General features: G+C 54.2%; 2 protein-coding genes across 3 annotated transcripts; one reads left to right on the top strand and one right to left on the bottom strand.

Annotated features, from left to right (window-relative positions):
- Window positions 1-715: 715 nt before the first annotated feature.
- Window positions 716-12,180, bottom strand: ZNF76 (zinc finger protein 76). 2 transcript variants are annotated; one of them, XM_030465602.1, is made up of 15 exons: window positions 12,115-12,180; window positions 10,819-11,009; window positions 8,909-8,989; window positions 8,126-8,197; window positions 7,774-7,976; window positions 6,946-7,023; window positions 6,242-6,358; window positions 5,941-6,016; window positions 5,473-5,598; window positions 4,583-4,762; window positions 4,264-4,497; window positions 3,224-3,360; window positions 2,116-2,271; window positions 1,905-2,018; window positions 716-1,597 (listed from the first exon to the last, which is right to left on the bottom strand). In XM_030465602.1, exons 1-15 carry the CDS (start codon window positions 12,156-12,158, stop codon window positions 1,493-1,495), a joined length of 1,914 nt encoding a protein of 637 aa, XP_030321462.1. In that variant the 5' UTR covers window positions 12,159-12,180; the 3' UTR covers window positions 716-1,492. The 2 variants fall into 2 exon arrangements, with proteins under 2 accessions (XP_030321462.1, XP_030321463.1); XM_030465603.1 differs by lacking the exon at window positions 6,946-7,023 and having other exon boundaries at window positions 725-1,597; window positions 12,115-12,173.
- A 630-nt stretch (window positions 12,181-12,810) lies between these two features.
- Window positions 12,811-16,396, top strand: RPL10A (ribosomal protein L10a). The gene is made up of 6 exons (XM_008499451.2): window positions 12,811-12,882; window positions 13,089-13,163; window positions 13,280-13,360; window positions 13,698-13,846; window positions 14,643-14,815; window positions 16,194-16,396. Exons 1-6 carry the CDS (start codon window positions 12,878-12,880, stop codon window positions 16,362-16,364), a joined length of 654 nt encoding a protein of 217 aa, XP_008497673.1. The 5' UTR covers window positions 12,811-12,877; the 3' UTR covers window positions 16,365-16,396.
- Window positions 16,397-16,455: the final 59 nt, after the last annotated feature.

Here is a 16,455-nt window from a genome sequence, read left to right as displayed (position 1 = left end):
CTCCTCTTCTCCAGCCTCAACACCCCCAGCTCCCTCAGCCCTTCCTCACAGCAATTCTGCTGGATCCCTTCACAGCCTCCTTGCTCTTCTCTGGACCTGCTCCAGCACCTCAAGCTCCTTCCTGAGCTGAGGGGCCCAGAACTGGACACAGGACTCAAGCTGTGGCCTCCCCAGAGCTGAGCACAGGGGCAGAATCCCTTCCCTGGACCTGCTGGCCACGCTGTTCCTGAGCCAGCCCAGGATGCCATTGGCCTTCTTGGCCACCTGGGCACACTGCTGGCTCATGGTCACCTTCCTGGCAATCCAGACTCCCAGCTCCCTTTCTGCCTGGCTGCTCTCAAGCCACTGTCCCCAGCCTGTAGCGCTGCATTTCAGGTGAATGTCACCTAAATCATCTTCACCCTGTTCACCTCTCGTGCTGGCTTTTCCCACTCTGCCCTGCTCTAAGACACCTTCAGACACATTTTCTTGTATTGCCACAATTCCCTAAAATTCAGACTCAGGAGACAGCTCTCAGCTCCTCTGAGAACTCAGAGGTTACAACTCCTCTTGCTCACAGCAGTTTTTGAATTGACCAAAAGTGCAGTGATTGCCCAACAAATCTCCAGCACCTCCTTAATGCTTCCATCTGCAAAACATCAACACCCATCCCCTCCTTCCACCCCCACAACTGGAAGAGTAAAGAGTCCTTGTTTGTTGTTGTTTTTTTTTTTAAAAAAAGCAATTTTTTATTCTGTTTTTATTTCAGCTCAGTATTTACACCCAGGACTAACTCAGCCCTCAAACAAGCGCTGGCTGGCTTTGCTCTGCTCCACCACGCTCAGCCTGCCAAGGAAATGTTTTTGGAGAGCAGAAAAAGAGATGGGAATGTGGCTGCTGGAGCCATGCACCAGGAACTGGTCACCCCCTCCTGCCACCAAGCAGCCTGGGCTTGCTCTGAGGGGGATTTATTGCTTCTGTGTTCATGCTGCCCACTTCTCCCTGACCTGGAAGGATGGGCAGGAAAGGGGAGAGCTGCTGGACTTGAGGGAGAGGGCAGGAAGTGCCTCTCCAAACTAAATTTTTGCACTCCAAAATCTCTGTGGCTCCATCACTGGTGCTGCAGGAGACTGGAAGGTCTTGGGAATTTTAGCCAGGAAGGAATTAATACTAGAAAACATCACCTGCTATCTGCTCCAGAGAGAGGGAGTCAGTGCCCAAGGTGAGGAGCAGGAAAAGTTGCTGCTCAGAGCTCAGGAAAACTGCAGAGACTCCAGAATGCAGCAGCCAAGTATCTTGGATATCCCCCCTCAGTGAGAAGAGCCCTTGGAAAAGGGTCACTCCAGCAGCCTGGGGCTGCTGGCACCATCTCCCTCTGCTCACTGCTCCTGGCCACCATCCATCCCTCACTCCACATGCCAGCTGGCCCTGATCCAGCTGCTCCTGATGCTCCCATGGAGAAGGAGCTGAGGCTGCCTGCCCACCCTCCCTGCCCGGGGGGCTCCAGGGGGTCTCAGCACCCATTCTCAGCCACGGCTGCTTCAAGTGTGACAGGTTCATGCTGGATGGCCACTGCTGCCATGCTGATAGCTTCCTCCAGGCTCTGCTGCTCTTCCAACTGGAGAGGGAAGAAAAAAGAAAAAAAAGAGAGGGATAACACTGTCTTCCCAAAAAGTGGGGCCAGGGAAGCAGGAGAGAGGTAGGAGGGACTGGCAGTGGGTGGCACAGGGAAGGTGAAGCAGGGAGAGGCCTGGTTAGGATGGAGAGCAGCAGGTTAGAAAGGGGCATTCTGCAGCCCAAGGTGAACATCCCTGCTCCCCTCCACCTGCAGGGCATCTGGGGATGAAGGAGATGGAGCAGAGCAAGAAGGGAAGTGCTGAAGCCAGCAAGGGATGATGGAGGAAGGTGTCAGGAGCTGGGGGTACCTGCACTGCGATGTGGGTGCCGCTGGGGGTGGCCAGCAATGCCACCTGCTGCTGGCAGAGGGAGGTGACAGCCGATTCCTCAGCCAGGACTGCTCCAGAGGTGACTATGGCAACCTGGGAAAGTCAGGAGATAAAAACCAACCCCGTGTTAAAAGCAAACACAACCCCAGCAGGCTGCAGGGAAAAGGGAAGGTCCTGGGTTTGTCCCTACCGGCTGCTGTGTCTCAGTGCTGTCCCTGCTGGTCACTGTCACCGAGTGTGTGTCACCACCTGCCAGCTCTGCCTCGGGCAGGCTGAGGGCACTGCTCTGGGTCACCATGCCAAGGGCACTGCCAAGAGCCTGGAGGTCTTCCTGGGACAGACTGACCTGGGTAGGAGAAGAGCAGATGCCCTCAGGCAGGATGGCTTCTCAGGAAGCCTTGTGCAACCCTGGAGTTGAGCAACAACCACTGAGGGCTCGGGATGGATGAAAACTTTCTCCTCCTCCTCCACATGGAAGATGCAGGGCACAGAAAACTCCAAGGACTTTGCTCAGGGTCATGGATTCCAATGAAGAACTCACAGACCTCAAGTCTCCAGCTCTACCTCTTCTACAGAACCTCCCAACTTAGGACCTTCAGTGAATCACAGAATGGGTTGGGTTGGAAGGGACCTTAAAGGATGAGCTTTAAGTTCCAATTCCAATTTAAGTTCCAGTTCCAACCCCTCTGCATGGGCAGGGACACCTCTCACCAGCCCAGGATGCTCCAAGCCCCATCCAACCAGGCCTGAGACACTTCCAGGGATGGGGCAGACACTGCCAGGGATGGGGCAGACACTGCCAGGGATGGGGCACTTCTCTCCAGGCTTTGAAGTGACAGTTTGTGCCTCACTGCACATCTCAGACTGAGAGGAAATCAGTGCAACTGGTGGCAGCTGCTTCCTTCCCCCAGTTTCTCCCAGTCAGCACCCAGGCAGCTGCTGGAGGGAAGTGCCACAAAACTGGAGCTGCCATAGACAGATGATAGAAAAAACAGCACCAAATTCAGCCTGTGTCAGCAGAGATGGGAGCTGCCTCTTGCCAGAGGGCTGCCAGGCCCTGCACACCAGCCCAGGCCAATGCCTCTGGGATTCTGGCCAGCAAGGTGATTTGGGGACCATTTTTGTACCCCCACATGGAACCTGGGGTGTGGCTGTACAGAGAAAGCCCTTGGGACAGAGCCTGTGAAGCCCCAGGGTCTGTTTTAGGCTGAAAAAAAAAAAAACCATCATTTGGGGAAGACCAAGGTTGGGGAGAGGCAGAATCTTAGTTCAGTGCTGCCCTCCACACGTGTCCACACCTGATCTGTCCCATCCTGAGAGATAAGGGAGACTTGTGCATGCAAACCATCATCCTCCTCCTCTTCCTCCTCCTCCATCTCTGCCAGGAAAGTGATGTGCTGGCTCTTCAGGGGGGTGGCTCTGTCATCAGCAGCAGCTGAGGAAGGGAAGAGGAAAAGGGGTGAGAGAAGCACTTATCAGAGAAGGGATCTTATCAGGTATCTCCAGGGCAGGTGTCAGGAGGATGGGGCCAGACTCTTCTCAGTGGTGCCCAGTGACAGGAAGAAGGGCAACAGGCACAAACTGGAGCCCAGGAGGTTCCATCTAAACACGAGGAGGAAATTCCTTACTTTGATGGTGACAGAACACTGGCACAGGCTGCTCAGAGAGGTGGTGGAGTCTCCTCCTCTGGAGGAACCATTCACAACCCACCTGGATGCCATCCACCTGCTCCAGGTGAACCTGCTTGAGCAGGAGGGTTGGACTGGATGATCTCTAGAGATCCCTTCCAACCCCCTCCATGCTCCAGCTTCTGTGGTGGGGGAGGCAGAAGCCCAGAGAACAGAGCTGGGGCGGAGAGCAGAGCAGCTGCAGGCTCATGCAGCCATCTCCCTTCTCTTTGTAAAGCCTGCTGCAGGTGATGCTGAGGGAGCTGGGGGTGTTGAGGCTGGAGAAGAGGAGGCTCAGGGGAGACCTCATCACTCTCTGCAACTCCCTGAAAGGAGGTTGGAGCCAGGGGGGGGTTGGGCTCTTTTCCCAGGCACCTCTCAGCAAGACAAGAGGGCAGGGTCTCAAGTTGTGCCAGGGGAGGTTTAGGTTGGAGATGAGAAAGAATTTCTTTCTGGAGAGGGTGATCAGGCATTGGAATGGGCTGCCCAGGGAAGTAGTGGATTCTCCGTGTCTGGAGATCTTTCCAAAGAGCCTGGATGTGGCACTGAGTGCCATGGGCTGGGAACCACGGGGGGAGTGGATCAAGGGTTGGACTTGATGATCTCTGAGCTCCCTTCCAACCCAGCCCATTCTGTGATTCTGTGATTCTGTGATGGGGCTGGGTGCTCACCCTCCAGTTGCTGCTGTTCATACAGGCTCTGCTCAGTCTCCTCCGTGGCCTCCAGCTCCCCGTGGCTGCTCCGTTTGTGCATGGCCAGGGTGGAGGTCTGGCGGTAGTTCTTCCCACAGCTCCTGCAGGTGTAGGGTTTGCAGTGTGTGTGAACCACATGGTGTTTGTAGAGGCTGGAGTACTCCGTGAAGCGTTTGCCGCAGCCCGGCACGGTGCACATGTAGGGTTTCTCCCCTAGTGGTCAGAGAAGAAAGCTGAACCCACTCACCCTCCTCCAGCTCCTCTCTTTGCCTCTCAGCTTTTCTCCTCCTTCTCTCACCCGTGTGGATCCTCATGTGGTTTTTGTAATTGGTGGCGCTGGTGAAGCCCCTCCCGCAGTTGGGTTCCGGGCACATGTAGGGCCGCTCCCCCGTGTGGGTTCGGATGTGAACTTTGCGGATGTTGGAGGTGGTGAAGGAGCGGCCACAGCCCACAAAGGGGCACTTGAAGGGGCGTTCCCCTGCAGGGAGAGGGTGCAAGAGTCCTGCAGCAGCACAGACACCTCGATATCCACCCCCCTACACCCCCTCCTCTACCCTTGAGACCTGGCATGTTTCCTCCAGCAACACTGGCATCCCAGGAAGAGAATGGAAAATCCCCAAATCAGAGAATTCTTGATGGTGGGAACAACCTCTGAGATCAGCAACTCCAACAGTCAACCCGACCCCAACCATCCCAACTACAACATCTCCCCAAGTGCCACATCTACACTCTTTTTTTAACACCTCCAGGGTTGGTGACTCCACCACTTCCCCAGGACTCTGTTCCAAAGCTTGACCACTGCTTCAGTGAAGAAATTCTTCCCAATCTCCAATCAAAACCTCCCCTGGTGCAACTTGAGGCCATTTCCTCTTGTCATATTGCTAATTACTTGGAAGAGGAGACTGACCCCCACAGTTGTAGAGAGTGAGGTCTCCTCTCAGCCTCCTCTTCCCCAGACTGAACAATTCCAAGTCCCTCAGCTGCTCCTCACAACACTTGTGCTCCAAACCCTTCCCCAGCTCCACTGCCTTGCTCCTATTTCTGTCTCCAGGGTAAACTCCATCTACCTCAGCTCTGCCTTGCTTCACCCAAGACATAAGAAGACAAATCCTGGATAAAAGCTGGAGCAGAACTTTATCTGGGAGCCTTTTCCAGTGGGGAGCTGAGTTCTTCTCCTGCACTGCTCACCTGTGTGTGTCCGGATGTGTTTCTGGAGATCCCCAGAGGTTTTGAAAGCTTTACTGCACATGTCCTCTGGACACTTGTAGGGTTTCTCACCAGTATGTGTCCTCACATGGCTCTTGAGTCCGTACCCTGTCCAGGAAAGAAGCTATAATTAAACTTCATAATGAGAAGGAACGAATCTAGCAAGCTGTGTACCACTTCTTGGGTAATCTTTGAATTTCTGTCCTGTGTGTGCAAAGCTGGAGGGGAAGAAATACCCAAACAGCCTCACACCAACCCTGACAACTCAGCTTCTTCCTACAACTCCTTTAATCTGTCCCTAACCAAACAAGTTCCAGGCAGTCTGCCCTGCTGCACTTCCTTCTCAGAGGTTTCACCAGCTGTGCTCATGGTTCTCTGCTAGGTAAAACCACTCAAAGAGTGGTTTGGAGTGGAGAGGAAACCAAATTTGCTCAAAAGAGACATTTTTACCTGTGGCAAATGCTTTCCCACAGCTTGGAAAGTCACAGGTATACGGCCTGTCCCCTGTGTGAGAACGTTCATGTACCTGGAAATAAAGAAACAGATCCCTGCCATGAGAGCCAGGAGCAGGAGGAAGGAAAAGAGTCAGGAGAAATCCAACTGGTGGAGAGAACCTGAAGTCCTCAGTTGGATTTCACACATCTGGATGTCTCGAGGAGCCAAGCACACAGCTCAGCCTTGTGTGGAGCAGCATTCTGATCTGGCAGTGTCACACAGGGAGGTGGCTGGGCTGCAGTGTCCCCTGCTTTACCTTTAGGTGGTGGGCAGTGGTGTAGAGGCGGCCACAGCCTTTGTATCCACACCTGAAGGCCCTGCTGCCAACCTGCTGCCCCTTCTCACTGCTCTGCACTTCTTCCTCCTGCAAATCCTGCTGGGAGATGGAAGGAAATTCACTCAGTGAGCCCCCAGAGCAGCTTTGCCAAGCCCAAACACACCATTTCCCACCCTGCCAAAAAAAAACAAACAAACAATAAACCCAAACAATGTTCCTAAAACAACTTAAGAACATGTGGTAAAGCCCAGGTGACAGGGAAGGGGTCTCAGAGCCTTTATTTCCCACCTCCCAGCTCACTGGGTGCTCTCAGACCTCTTTGTACACCACTTGGTTCACTTGTAAAACTGGCAGCTAGCATCCCTGCTAACCTTGGAGAGAATTCCAGATTGGTTTGGACTGGAAGAAACCTTAAAGCTCCCCCAGTGCCACCCCTGCCATGGGCAGGGACACCTCCCACAGCCCAGGGTGCTCCAAGCCCCATCCAACCTTCAACACTGCCAGGGATGGGGCAGCCACAGCTTCTGGGGGCAACCTAGGTTAGTGTCTCACCACCCTCACACTGAAGAATTCCTTCCACAAAAAGCCACCAAGCTTTTTTTTTAATTATTGTCTGGCAAAGCTCTCTGCATGAAGAGGAATTAGTCCTAGTTCCAGAAAAAGCATCACTGAAAAATTCAGACCTGGGAAGGGACATTGCTGGAATCCTCACTCCTCAGGTGGCAGGTGTCTGTCACTCCCTCCTCTTCCTCATCAGACACCTGCAAGCAGAGGGACACAGGCACTGTTCATCCCTCTCTGCACAGAGCAGGGAGGCATTTGCCTCAGCAGTGCCACCCTACTGGTCTCCAGAGAGCTGGGGCAGCTTGGGCCTAGCACAGCAGAAAAGTCTCCATCAGGAAATGGTGCCCCACCCAGCCCCTGCTCACCCATCACCATGGAGATGGGAGAAAATGGCAGCACCCAAAACCCCCCAACAGAGCCCTGTGTGACAACATGTGAGGAGCTGAAGCTATTTTGGGTTTTGAGGCCTTTGTCAGCATGGGGAGCAAGCAGCCAGAGCTGCTCCTGACATGTGGAAGGTTAAGCCTTGATCATCTGGGGGTTAAAATGTCCCAGCCTGGTGGCATGAGGAAAAAGCTTTGCACACTAAAAGAAAACATCTTCAAGGAGGGACACAGAAAGCAAGGAAAAAGAAATCCAAGCTGTTCTCTGCTCTTCCCAAATGCTCTTCTCTGAAGAAATCCAAGCTCTTCTCTGCTCTTCTGCAGCAGGAGAAGGGGAAGAGGCCCAGCACTGTAGGAATCAGCTGGAGGGTGCAGCAGGAAACTGCCCTGAACTGGCAGCCACCTCTGAGGGTGCCAGCCCTGTGCTCCCCTCAAAGCTGGGCTTGTTGAAAAATGAACCCAGAGATGTCCTAACAAAGGGAGGACACTTAAATCCCAGGACAAACAAGTCCCCCAGCCCCTCCATGCTGCTGGCAAACCATAAAAGAAGGGTTGTGTCCTCACCTTGCTGCTGTACTGCTTTAATGCAGCCATGCTCTCCACATCAAAGGAATCCTCTTCCTCCTCCCCAGCCAGCTCCTCCAGCCCTGTTTCTCCCTGCACTTCCAGGATGGTGCTGCCAGGTGGCATGAGGACAGGAGCATGGATGTAGGCAGTGGAACCATCCTCCAGCTGGATGGCCTCAAAGGTGCTGGGCTCATAACTTTCTGCAAGAGAGAAGCAATCAAACTAAATGTAAATGAGGTGCTGGGTGTCAGGCACCCCTCACACCCCCCAGGCTGCCAGGACACTTGAGCAGCTTCTGCTCCAGTTACCAAGGGAAAAAAAACCACCAGGGAATGTGCTTCCCTTTTACCTGTGTTGTGGATGTAGGCCATGCTGCCATCTTCCAGCACCACTGGCTGACCATCTTCAAAAGCCACAGCTTCTAAAAGAAAAAAAAAAATAAATCACACAGCTTATTGGAAGAGTCTGTGGGTTTCAAGCAGCCTTCTAAGAACAGAAAAAGGAGGTGACAAATAAGGAACTTCAAAGGATTCACCCAGAGCAAGAAAGTTCTTTCTTTCTGCCTTTTACACCTTAGCAAGGCCAGGGAGGGCTCCTCTGTGCCACATCAAGTGAATTCCCAGCACTTCTCACACTAATTAATCACCTCATTTCAGAGGTGACATTGGTCAATGCCCAAGGTGGCAACACTTCCAACAACCCCCACCCTGAAACACCTATTCCAGAAGTAAATATCTCCAAAGCTGAGAGGAAAATCCTGTCCAGCTGCTCCCACATGAAACAGAGGTGGTTTGGGCACAAAAGGAGTTCACAGCTTCCTGGCCTTGCTCAAAGACCTGGGATCTGTCAGACTGACAACTCTGAGAGAGCCCAAAGGGGAAACAACACTTAGCACACATTTGCTTACACCACCAGCAGATTTGCCTCCTTGTCAAATTGCTGAAAAACTTGTCAGGAAATCCCATGTTCTGTGTCCTTGCTCATTCAGCCTCAAAACCACAAGCAAGGAAAAAAAAAAAGAACCCTCCACCTGAATGGAATTTCTAAAGCTGGAGCTAAAAGAGGAACCTGATGTTGCAACACAGACATTTCCATCCATTTCCTTTTATTAAAGTGATTTGATGCTCCTCACCTTTCTGAACTGTCACCTGATGGATGTAAGCTGTGGTCCCATCTTCAAGTTCAATGACTTGCCCCTCAATCAGCTTTTCACCTGAAACAGTTAAAAAACAAACCCCATCAGCAGCCCCTGCAGAGTTCAGCTTTTCTAAACCTCTGTCCCCTCTGCTGCAGCTTCCCAAGGAAACCAGTCCCATGGGACACAGTAAAACTGAGGATCTGAAGCTATTTTGGGTTATCATAAGCTGTTATTTATCAAGGTTTTCCCCTGAAGAACCACAGAGGCTGGAGCCTCCCTTTCCTAGACAGGAGGATGCAAGAAAAAGACCCTCAGTCCTCATTAATTTCCCTTCTGTGAGCCAAGAAGGGGAAAGACTGACCTGGGCAATGGGTTTGGGATTTAAGGAGAAAGCAATTACACTCCTGCTGGAGAAAAAAAATCCCCTGGGAGCTTTTCCCAGCATCAGCAGGGGCCTGGAGATGTATTTTCATTTTACTTTGGTGGAGGATTCACTTTTGGGAAAAAAAATTCCAGGATCCAAAGTGTTGCTCCCCTTGAAGGGTTGTGAGTTCTGGGTTTTTCAGTGTAACCCTGTTTCATGTTTCTGTTACCAAATCATTTGCTGCAGAGAGGATGTTGCTCCATCTCACATGAACATGAGGGATCCCAGAGACCTTCCCCTGTTGTATGATGTTTGGGGGGGGTCATAAAACCTGGTGGGTTTGAAGAGAGCCCAGCTCCATCCCATAATACTTGGAGCAAGTTTGCATAGAAAGGAAAGCAAGAGAGCAATCCTCAGGACATGAAACCTCTCAACTCCCCCAGCCTGTTCTGCAGGAACCTTGTTCCTTTTGTCAGAGCAGTGAGGGAGGCAGCACCTCAGAATCACCAAAAAAAGGGCAGGTCTTGAATTCTGGCACTGACTTTGCTCCAGGGACTGAGCTCTGCACCCCTCTGAGGGAGAAAAGCACTGCTGGGAACCCAACTCTGCAGCCCAGGGGAGGAAAACATCCTGACCAGCTTCCCAAGGGAGGTTTGGGTTGAACAGGGTCCTGCAGGCTGCAGCCTGGACCTCATTTCCCTGGAGAGAAAAGGGCTCACTCAGCAGAGCCCTCACCTTCCAGAGCAGCAGCTCCCCCATCTCCAAGGACAAATCCAAGGATGGGTTTGGGACATCCCAACCTTGAGGGGTGGTTCATTCCTGCTGCCTCACTGCTCCCTGAAAATCTAACAGAGAGCTGCTGCCTCCTGGAGCAAGTGAGCTCTCAAGATCACAGAATCCTAGAACTGGCTGGGTTGGAAGGGAGCTCAGAGCTCATCAAGTCCAACCCTTGATCCACTCCCCCCGTGGTTCCCAGCCCATGGCACTCAGTGCCACATCCAGGCTCTTTGGAAAGATCTCCAGACACGGAGAATCCACTACTTCCCTGGGCAGCCCATTCCAATGCCTGATCACCCTCTCCAGAAAGAAATTCTTTCTCATCTCCAACCTAAACCTCCCCTGGCACAACTTGAGACCCTGCCCTCTTGTCTTGCTGAGAGTTGCCTGGGAAAAGAGCCCAACCCCCCCCTGGCTCCAGCCTCCTTTCAGGGAGTTGCAGAGAGTGATGAGGTCTCCCCTGAGCCTCCTCTTCTCCAGCCTCAACACCCCCAGCTCCCTCAGCTCTTCCTCACAGGAATTCTGCTGGATCCCTTCACAGCCTCCTTGCTCTTCTCTGGACCTGCTCCAGCACCTCAAGCTCCTTCCTGAGCTGAGGGGCCCAGAACTGGACACAGGACTCAAGCTGTGGCCTCCCCAGAGCTGAGCACAGGGGCAATCAGATCCCTGAGAGCTGATGTGCTGGGGGAGAGGGGGCTTTTTTTTTTTTAATCCTGGGTCAGAAAAGTGACTTTTAGGCTCTGCAGCCTGAAGTTTGCCTTACCTCTGACAGCCTGCTGGAGGTAAGCTGTGCTCCCATCACTAAGGGTCACTGTGTGCAAGCCCAAACTCTCCATCCTGTCCTGAGGGTTGCTCCTCAGACATGAATTTCCCCTTGGGCAGCTCTCCCACAGAGAGCACCAGGACACAGAGCCAGAGGAGAGGGGAACAGAGAGCTGATGGCTTTGTTTCAAGCTTTAAAGGAAAGAAAGACAATTCAGATTGGATTCTCCCCTCAATGTGTGTAAACCAGCTAAAACGGCCTGCATGGCAAACTGGTTTGGAGGTTAATCAGGACAGAAGATGAGCCCTGCTCACCCCAAGAGCAGGCAGAGCTATCAATCTCTTCACAGGCAACAACAAGCTGAAGTTTATCACCCCAGTGAAGTGACAGACTTGTTTTAGAGATAAACACCACGCTCAAACCCTCCCCATCCTCCACATGACCTGCAGGAAAGGCCTCTGAGGACTTTGAAGTCTGAGGGTGTCCTGCAGTGTAAAAGATGGGCAGGACAATGAGCTCTGTCCCTGGAAGAACCCTCATCCTCTCCTCCCTTCTCCTCATTCCCATCCTGCTGAGGAACTCTGAGGCTCTAAGCAGATGATGTTAAAACACCCACACCCCCAGGAGAACATCATGCTGAAGTGACACTCTGCTGATAGGTTTATCTTTGAAAGCAGCACCATGAGCAATCTCTGAGATAGCTTTTTACTTGATCGTTTTGATTTCCAGGAACAAGTCTGACAGCTCTGTCACTGCAGCACCCAAGGGTGCAGCCAGGCCTTGCACCCTCCAACCCAAGCACCCCACAGACAGCTGGAAAAGCAGATCCTCCCTGCTTTTATCAGGCCTGACACCTCCCGAGAGGCACTTTCCCTGGAAAGACCCCATCCCAGCAGGGTGGGAGGGACACAGCTGGGGGAACCGAGGCCTCTTGGAGCTGCCAAGCAAAAGTAATGGGGCAAAGGAGAGGCCGCCAGCCCGGGGAGGGATGGGGCAGGTGCTGCAGGTGTAGGCTGTGGTGTGAAGACACCCAGGGGGTGACAGGACAGGTGACAGGAGCTGAGCAGGGCCCAGGGCAGGGCCTGGCGCCATGGGGAGCCCTCAGGGGAGCGGCGGGCGGGCCCAGGTGGCCTGGGGGTGACGGGGAGCCATGGCGGGGTTCCCCTCGCGTTGTCAGGCAGCCTAGGGTGGAGGGGGGGGGCGGCAGCAGCTCGCCAGGGGCCGGTTGCCCCTCGGTCGCCATCTCCCCCCCTCCCCGTCCCCTCGGGCCTTTCCCCCCCCACCTCTGGCACCGACCTGAGGACAGGCGAACGGGGCCGAGTCCTCCGCCAGACCGCCATGCACCGGGGCCAGGCCGCTGCTCGTCCCGCCCCGCAACCCGCATAACCGCAGAGCTCCCCGTGGATCCCCAGGCATTTCCAACCCCGTATCCAGGTTCCGGGGCTCCGAGGAACAGCCCCGGCGGTGGGAGGAGAGCGCCCCCGGGAGGCCACTGCGCATCTGCGCAGCTCGGCAGCGCATGCGCGGTGCTGACATTGAAGCCCGAAGGCTCCGCTCGCCCTCAGGGGGTCCCCTAAAGGGGGGATCAGTGACCCAGGAGCGAAGGTTTATAGCGCTGAAAGCCAAAAGTGGGGAACCTGCCCCGGCCTCAAGGCGCCGTGCCCCGGGAGCACCTCAGGCTGCGTCCCGTCTTCTTCCCGGCGGCTGCTGAGTGAGAGTCCAGGCTCCTGGGATGGGAAGTGATGGAGAGGGTGCTTGGCCTAGCCCGGGACAGGCAGCAAAGAGACCCTCAGGGGCAGGGCTGAGAGCGATGGAGCGGTTAACAGCCGGGAACTGCTCCCCAGGGGAGCCGAGGGACGGGTGAAGCCGGTAAAGCCTTCCCGGGCAAGCTCCGCCACTCCCAACATGGCGCCCAGTGCGCTACACGCTCTTCCGCCACTCCCAACATGGCGCCCGGGGGCTGTCCCGTCACCGCTTCCCTAAATCACGCGAGATCCCGCCCCTATTTTAACTGCGCGGGGTCCCGCCCATCTTCTCTCGGTTCCGTTCCGCCGCCGCCATGAGGTGGGTCCGGGCCCTCCGCTCCATCCGCCGCCATCCGCGCCCAGAGAGCGGCCCCGGGGCGATCCGGGCGGTTTTTGGGGTGGAGGGACGATCGATGGTGGCCGAGGGGAAGCGCGGATGTGCCGGGGTGGGCTCTGGGCTCCCCGCAGGCTGCAGGAGGCCCAGGCCGGTCAGCTCTGAGCCCTTCTTGTCGTTCCCCCCCGCAGCAGCAAAGTCTCCCGCGATACCCTGTACGAGGCGGTGAAGGAGGTGCTGCAGGGCAGCAGGGTCAAGAAGCGCAAGTAAGAGCCCAGCCCCATGTCGGAACCCGGGTTGGACCGGGGTCTTCTCCTTCTCCCTGCCCCCTCCGCTGCTTTTCCGGGCTCCCTGAACCTTCGCCGCTTTCCTTTCCCCTCAGGTTCGTGGAGACGGTGGAGCTGCAGATCAGCCTTAAGAACTACGACCCGCAGAAAGACAAGCGGTTCTCCGGTACCGTCAGGTTCGCCATGCTCTAGAGCTCCCACCCAGCCTTCGGGCTGTGTCCGCACCCCTCTTTCTGCTGCCGGGTTCTGCCGCAGCTGGGGGGACACAGAACCGAACCGCCCGGGTAGTTCGGCCCAACCCGGCTGGACGGACCCTTACCCTGGGTCTTAAAAGATGAGGGGAGGTGTGGGAAGCCCCCCCGGGCTGTCCCCACCGACCTGCTGGGAAAAGGGCAGGTTTGAAGCTGAGGAAGGAAGAGGCCCAAGTGCTGTGGTAAGGTGTCTGTGTGTTGGGTCCTGTGGAGTGTGTGTGGTGCTGATGGTTGGTGACAAATCCATCCCTTTTGTCCCCAGGCTGAAGTCAACCCCCCGGCCCAAGTTTTCTGTCTGTCTGCTGGGGGATCAGCAGCACTGTGATGAGGCCAAAGCTGTTGACATCCCTCACATGGATATAGAAGCTCTGAAGAAGCTTAACAAAAACAAGAAGTTGGTGAAGAAGCTGGGTGAGTGCTGGTGTGGGTCTGGTTTGGGAGGGCTGGGTAAGCACCACGGTTTTCCTTGTGCTCAGATATTTATGTCTTGGGAATAGAAAACGAACCAGAATCAGCCTGAAGTACTGGAAGCTGTCTAGAAAAACCAACAACCTGCCTGGAGTGTGAGGAGGCTTGATGGATCAGCACTCCAGGAGTGAGGTTGATGGTGTTCTGGAAGGAGAGGAAAGAATGTTTCTGTCTCCTTGGAATTACCACCTGTAGTTGGTGTTCCTCAATTTCCCAGTCAGGGAGCTGGAGACAAAATTCCCTTTAGTCCTTAAGCAGATGAATTTTGCTTATTTTCACTTGGTAGAGGATAAGCCCCTTCCCTCCCTGCAGAGACAGTCGTTTGGATTTGTATCTTAGGCAGACAAGAAAACCTTCCCACCCCATCCAGGGTTAGCCATGGAACTCTGTGCCATTAGGAGATGATGTAGGATAGCACAGCTCCTCGCTGAGGTTTTTTGGGAGCTGTCATCCATCTGTATGGGCTCAGGCCTTGGCAGGAGGCTCCTGGTAGATCTCAGATGTTGGTTACCTGTGGCTGTGACTCTTGAGGGAGGTCAGGTGAGGAGTTGGGTGCTGTGACAGGAAGAATTTCTAATTACTAAAAGCAGCTGAGGTTCAGCTCAGCAGAACTTTAAGAATGTAGCAATGGACATGGAAGGGAAAGAGCAGCAAGGGTTTGGCTGAGGTGATGGTTTCAAGCTCGGGGTAGGAGGTGAGAGCTCATCCTCACCTTCCCTGGGGGGATCTCTCCTCACAGCTAAGAAGTATGATGCTTTCCTGGCTTCTGAGTCCTTGATCAAGCAGATTCCTCGAATCCTGGGTCCAGGTCTGAACAAAGCTGGGAAATTCCCTTCCCTCCTCACTCACAACGAGAATCTGGTGGCCAAGGTTGATGAGGTCAAATCCACCATCAAATTTCAGATGAAGAAGGTAAAAACTTGGGGTTTTCTTTTCCAGGACAGCCACATAGCTGAGGGGGATGAGTGAGAGGAGGACTCTTGTCCCTGGCTGCCATCTCCAGGGTGGGCTGTAGGTGTCCCTCAAGCCTCTTCCTAAAGCAGCAGATGGTGACAACTCCAAAGTGAGACAGTACCCAGAGCATTCAGCTGCAGAGAAGCAGCCATTTATCTGTGGCCAGAAGAGCAAATGATGATGAGATGACTTTGCTGTTTCAATCTCAGGTGCCATCACTCATAATTAATGCTTCTTGCAGTGAGTGGGTGACACGTGGAGGTTGGGGGGTGTCCCATGGCTGAGCTCTGGGGGCAGCCCTGGGGGTCTCTGCTCTTGCTGTCGAGGTAAATTGAGTCCCTCAAACCCAAATCAGGCGTTTGAACCTCAGCAGTCAGTCTGGATGTGCCTCATGGGGATGGGCAGAATTAACATCTCTGCACCCTTGGACTCAGCTGGGCCTGGGGGCAGAAAAACTGAGAGGGATGCAGTGAATCTGAGGTTGCTGCAGCATTTTAAGGAGCTGAGATGGTGATGTTGTGACTAAGCCTGTCAGCTCACTCCTAAATCCTTTTGTCTCCAGTCTGGGGGGACATGGAGTTCCCAGATCCTCAGTGAGGCTGGCAGGCAAAGCCTTGGCCTCTGGATCAGTGTGGAAAGAAAGGGCTGATGGTCAAAACACAAAGAAGTGAAGCTGGGGCTGTGCTTAGCAGTGAGGCTGTCAGCCCTGTCCCATGAGCAGAGTTAACCCAGAGTCTGCTCCTCACCCCTTCCCTGTCTCCTGCCTTCCTCAGGTCATCATAGAACTGGCTGGGTTGGAAGGGACCTCAGAGCTCATCAAGTCCAACCCTTGATCCACTCCCCCCGTGGTTCCCAGCCCATGGCACTCAGTGCCACATCCAGGCTCTTTGGAAAGATCTCCAGACACGGAGAATCCACTCCTTCCCTGGGCAGCCCATTCCAATGCCTGATCACCCTCTCCAGAAAGAAATTCTTTCTCATCTCCAACCTAAACCTCCCCTGGCACAACTTGAGACCCTGCCCTCTTGTCTTGCTGAGAGTTGCCTGGGAAAAGAGCCCAACCCCCCCCTGGCTCCAACCTCCTTTCAGGGAGTTGCAGAGAGTGATGAGCCCAACCTACCCCAGCTCTAGTTCAGAGGTGACATCAGCTGCTCCCCGACATGTGGTCACCAAGCACCACGAGCTCTGTGGAAACACCAAGGGATAAGGTGGAGAAATCCTGTCCAGCTGACAGAAATGAGATTTGGGTTTGAGGAGTTCAGCTCAGCTGTAATCTGAAGTTTCCCCTGCAGACCTCTCCCTCTCTGAGTGACCCTGGTGTCCCCTTTTTCCCCAGGTGCTCTGCTTGGCTGTGGCTGTTGGTCACGTCAAGATGACAGAGGATGAACTGGTCTACAACATCCACCTGGCCATCAATTTCCTGGTGTCCCTGCTGAAGAAGAACTGGCAGAATGTCCGTGCTCTCTACATCAAGAGCACCATGGGCAAGCCCCAACGTCTCTACTAAGAGGGCAACAATAAACTTTTTAGGACAACCTAGAGCTGCCTGGGTGGTTGTGTTCCTCAGGACCTTGGTGGGAAGGAGTTGTTGGAGAGCT

The sequence above is a fragment of the Calypte anna genome, chromosome 26, assembly GCF_003957555.1.
Source record: "Calypte anna isolate BGI_N300 chromosome 26, bCalAnn1_v1.p, whole genome shotgun sequence".
In the NCBI taxonomy this organism is placed as follows: domain Eukaryota; kingdom Metazoa; phylum Chordata; class Aves; order Apodiformes; family Trochilidae; genus Calypte; species Calypte anna.
The sequence above is the reverse complement of the archived record's forward strand: the minus strand, read 5'-3'. Positions and strand labels throughout refer to the sequence as shown.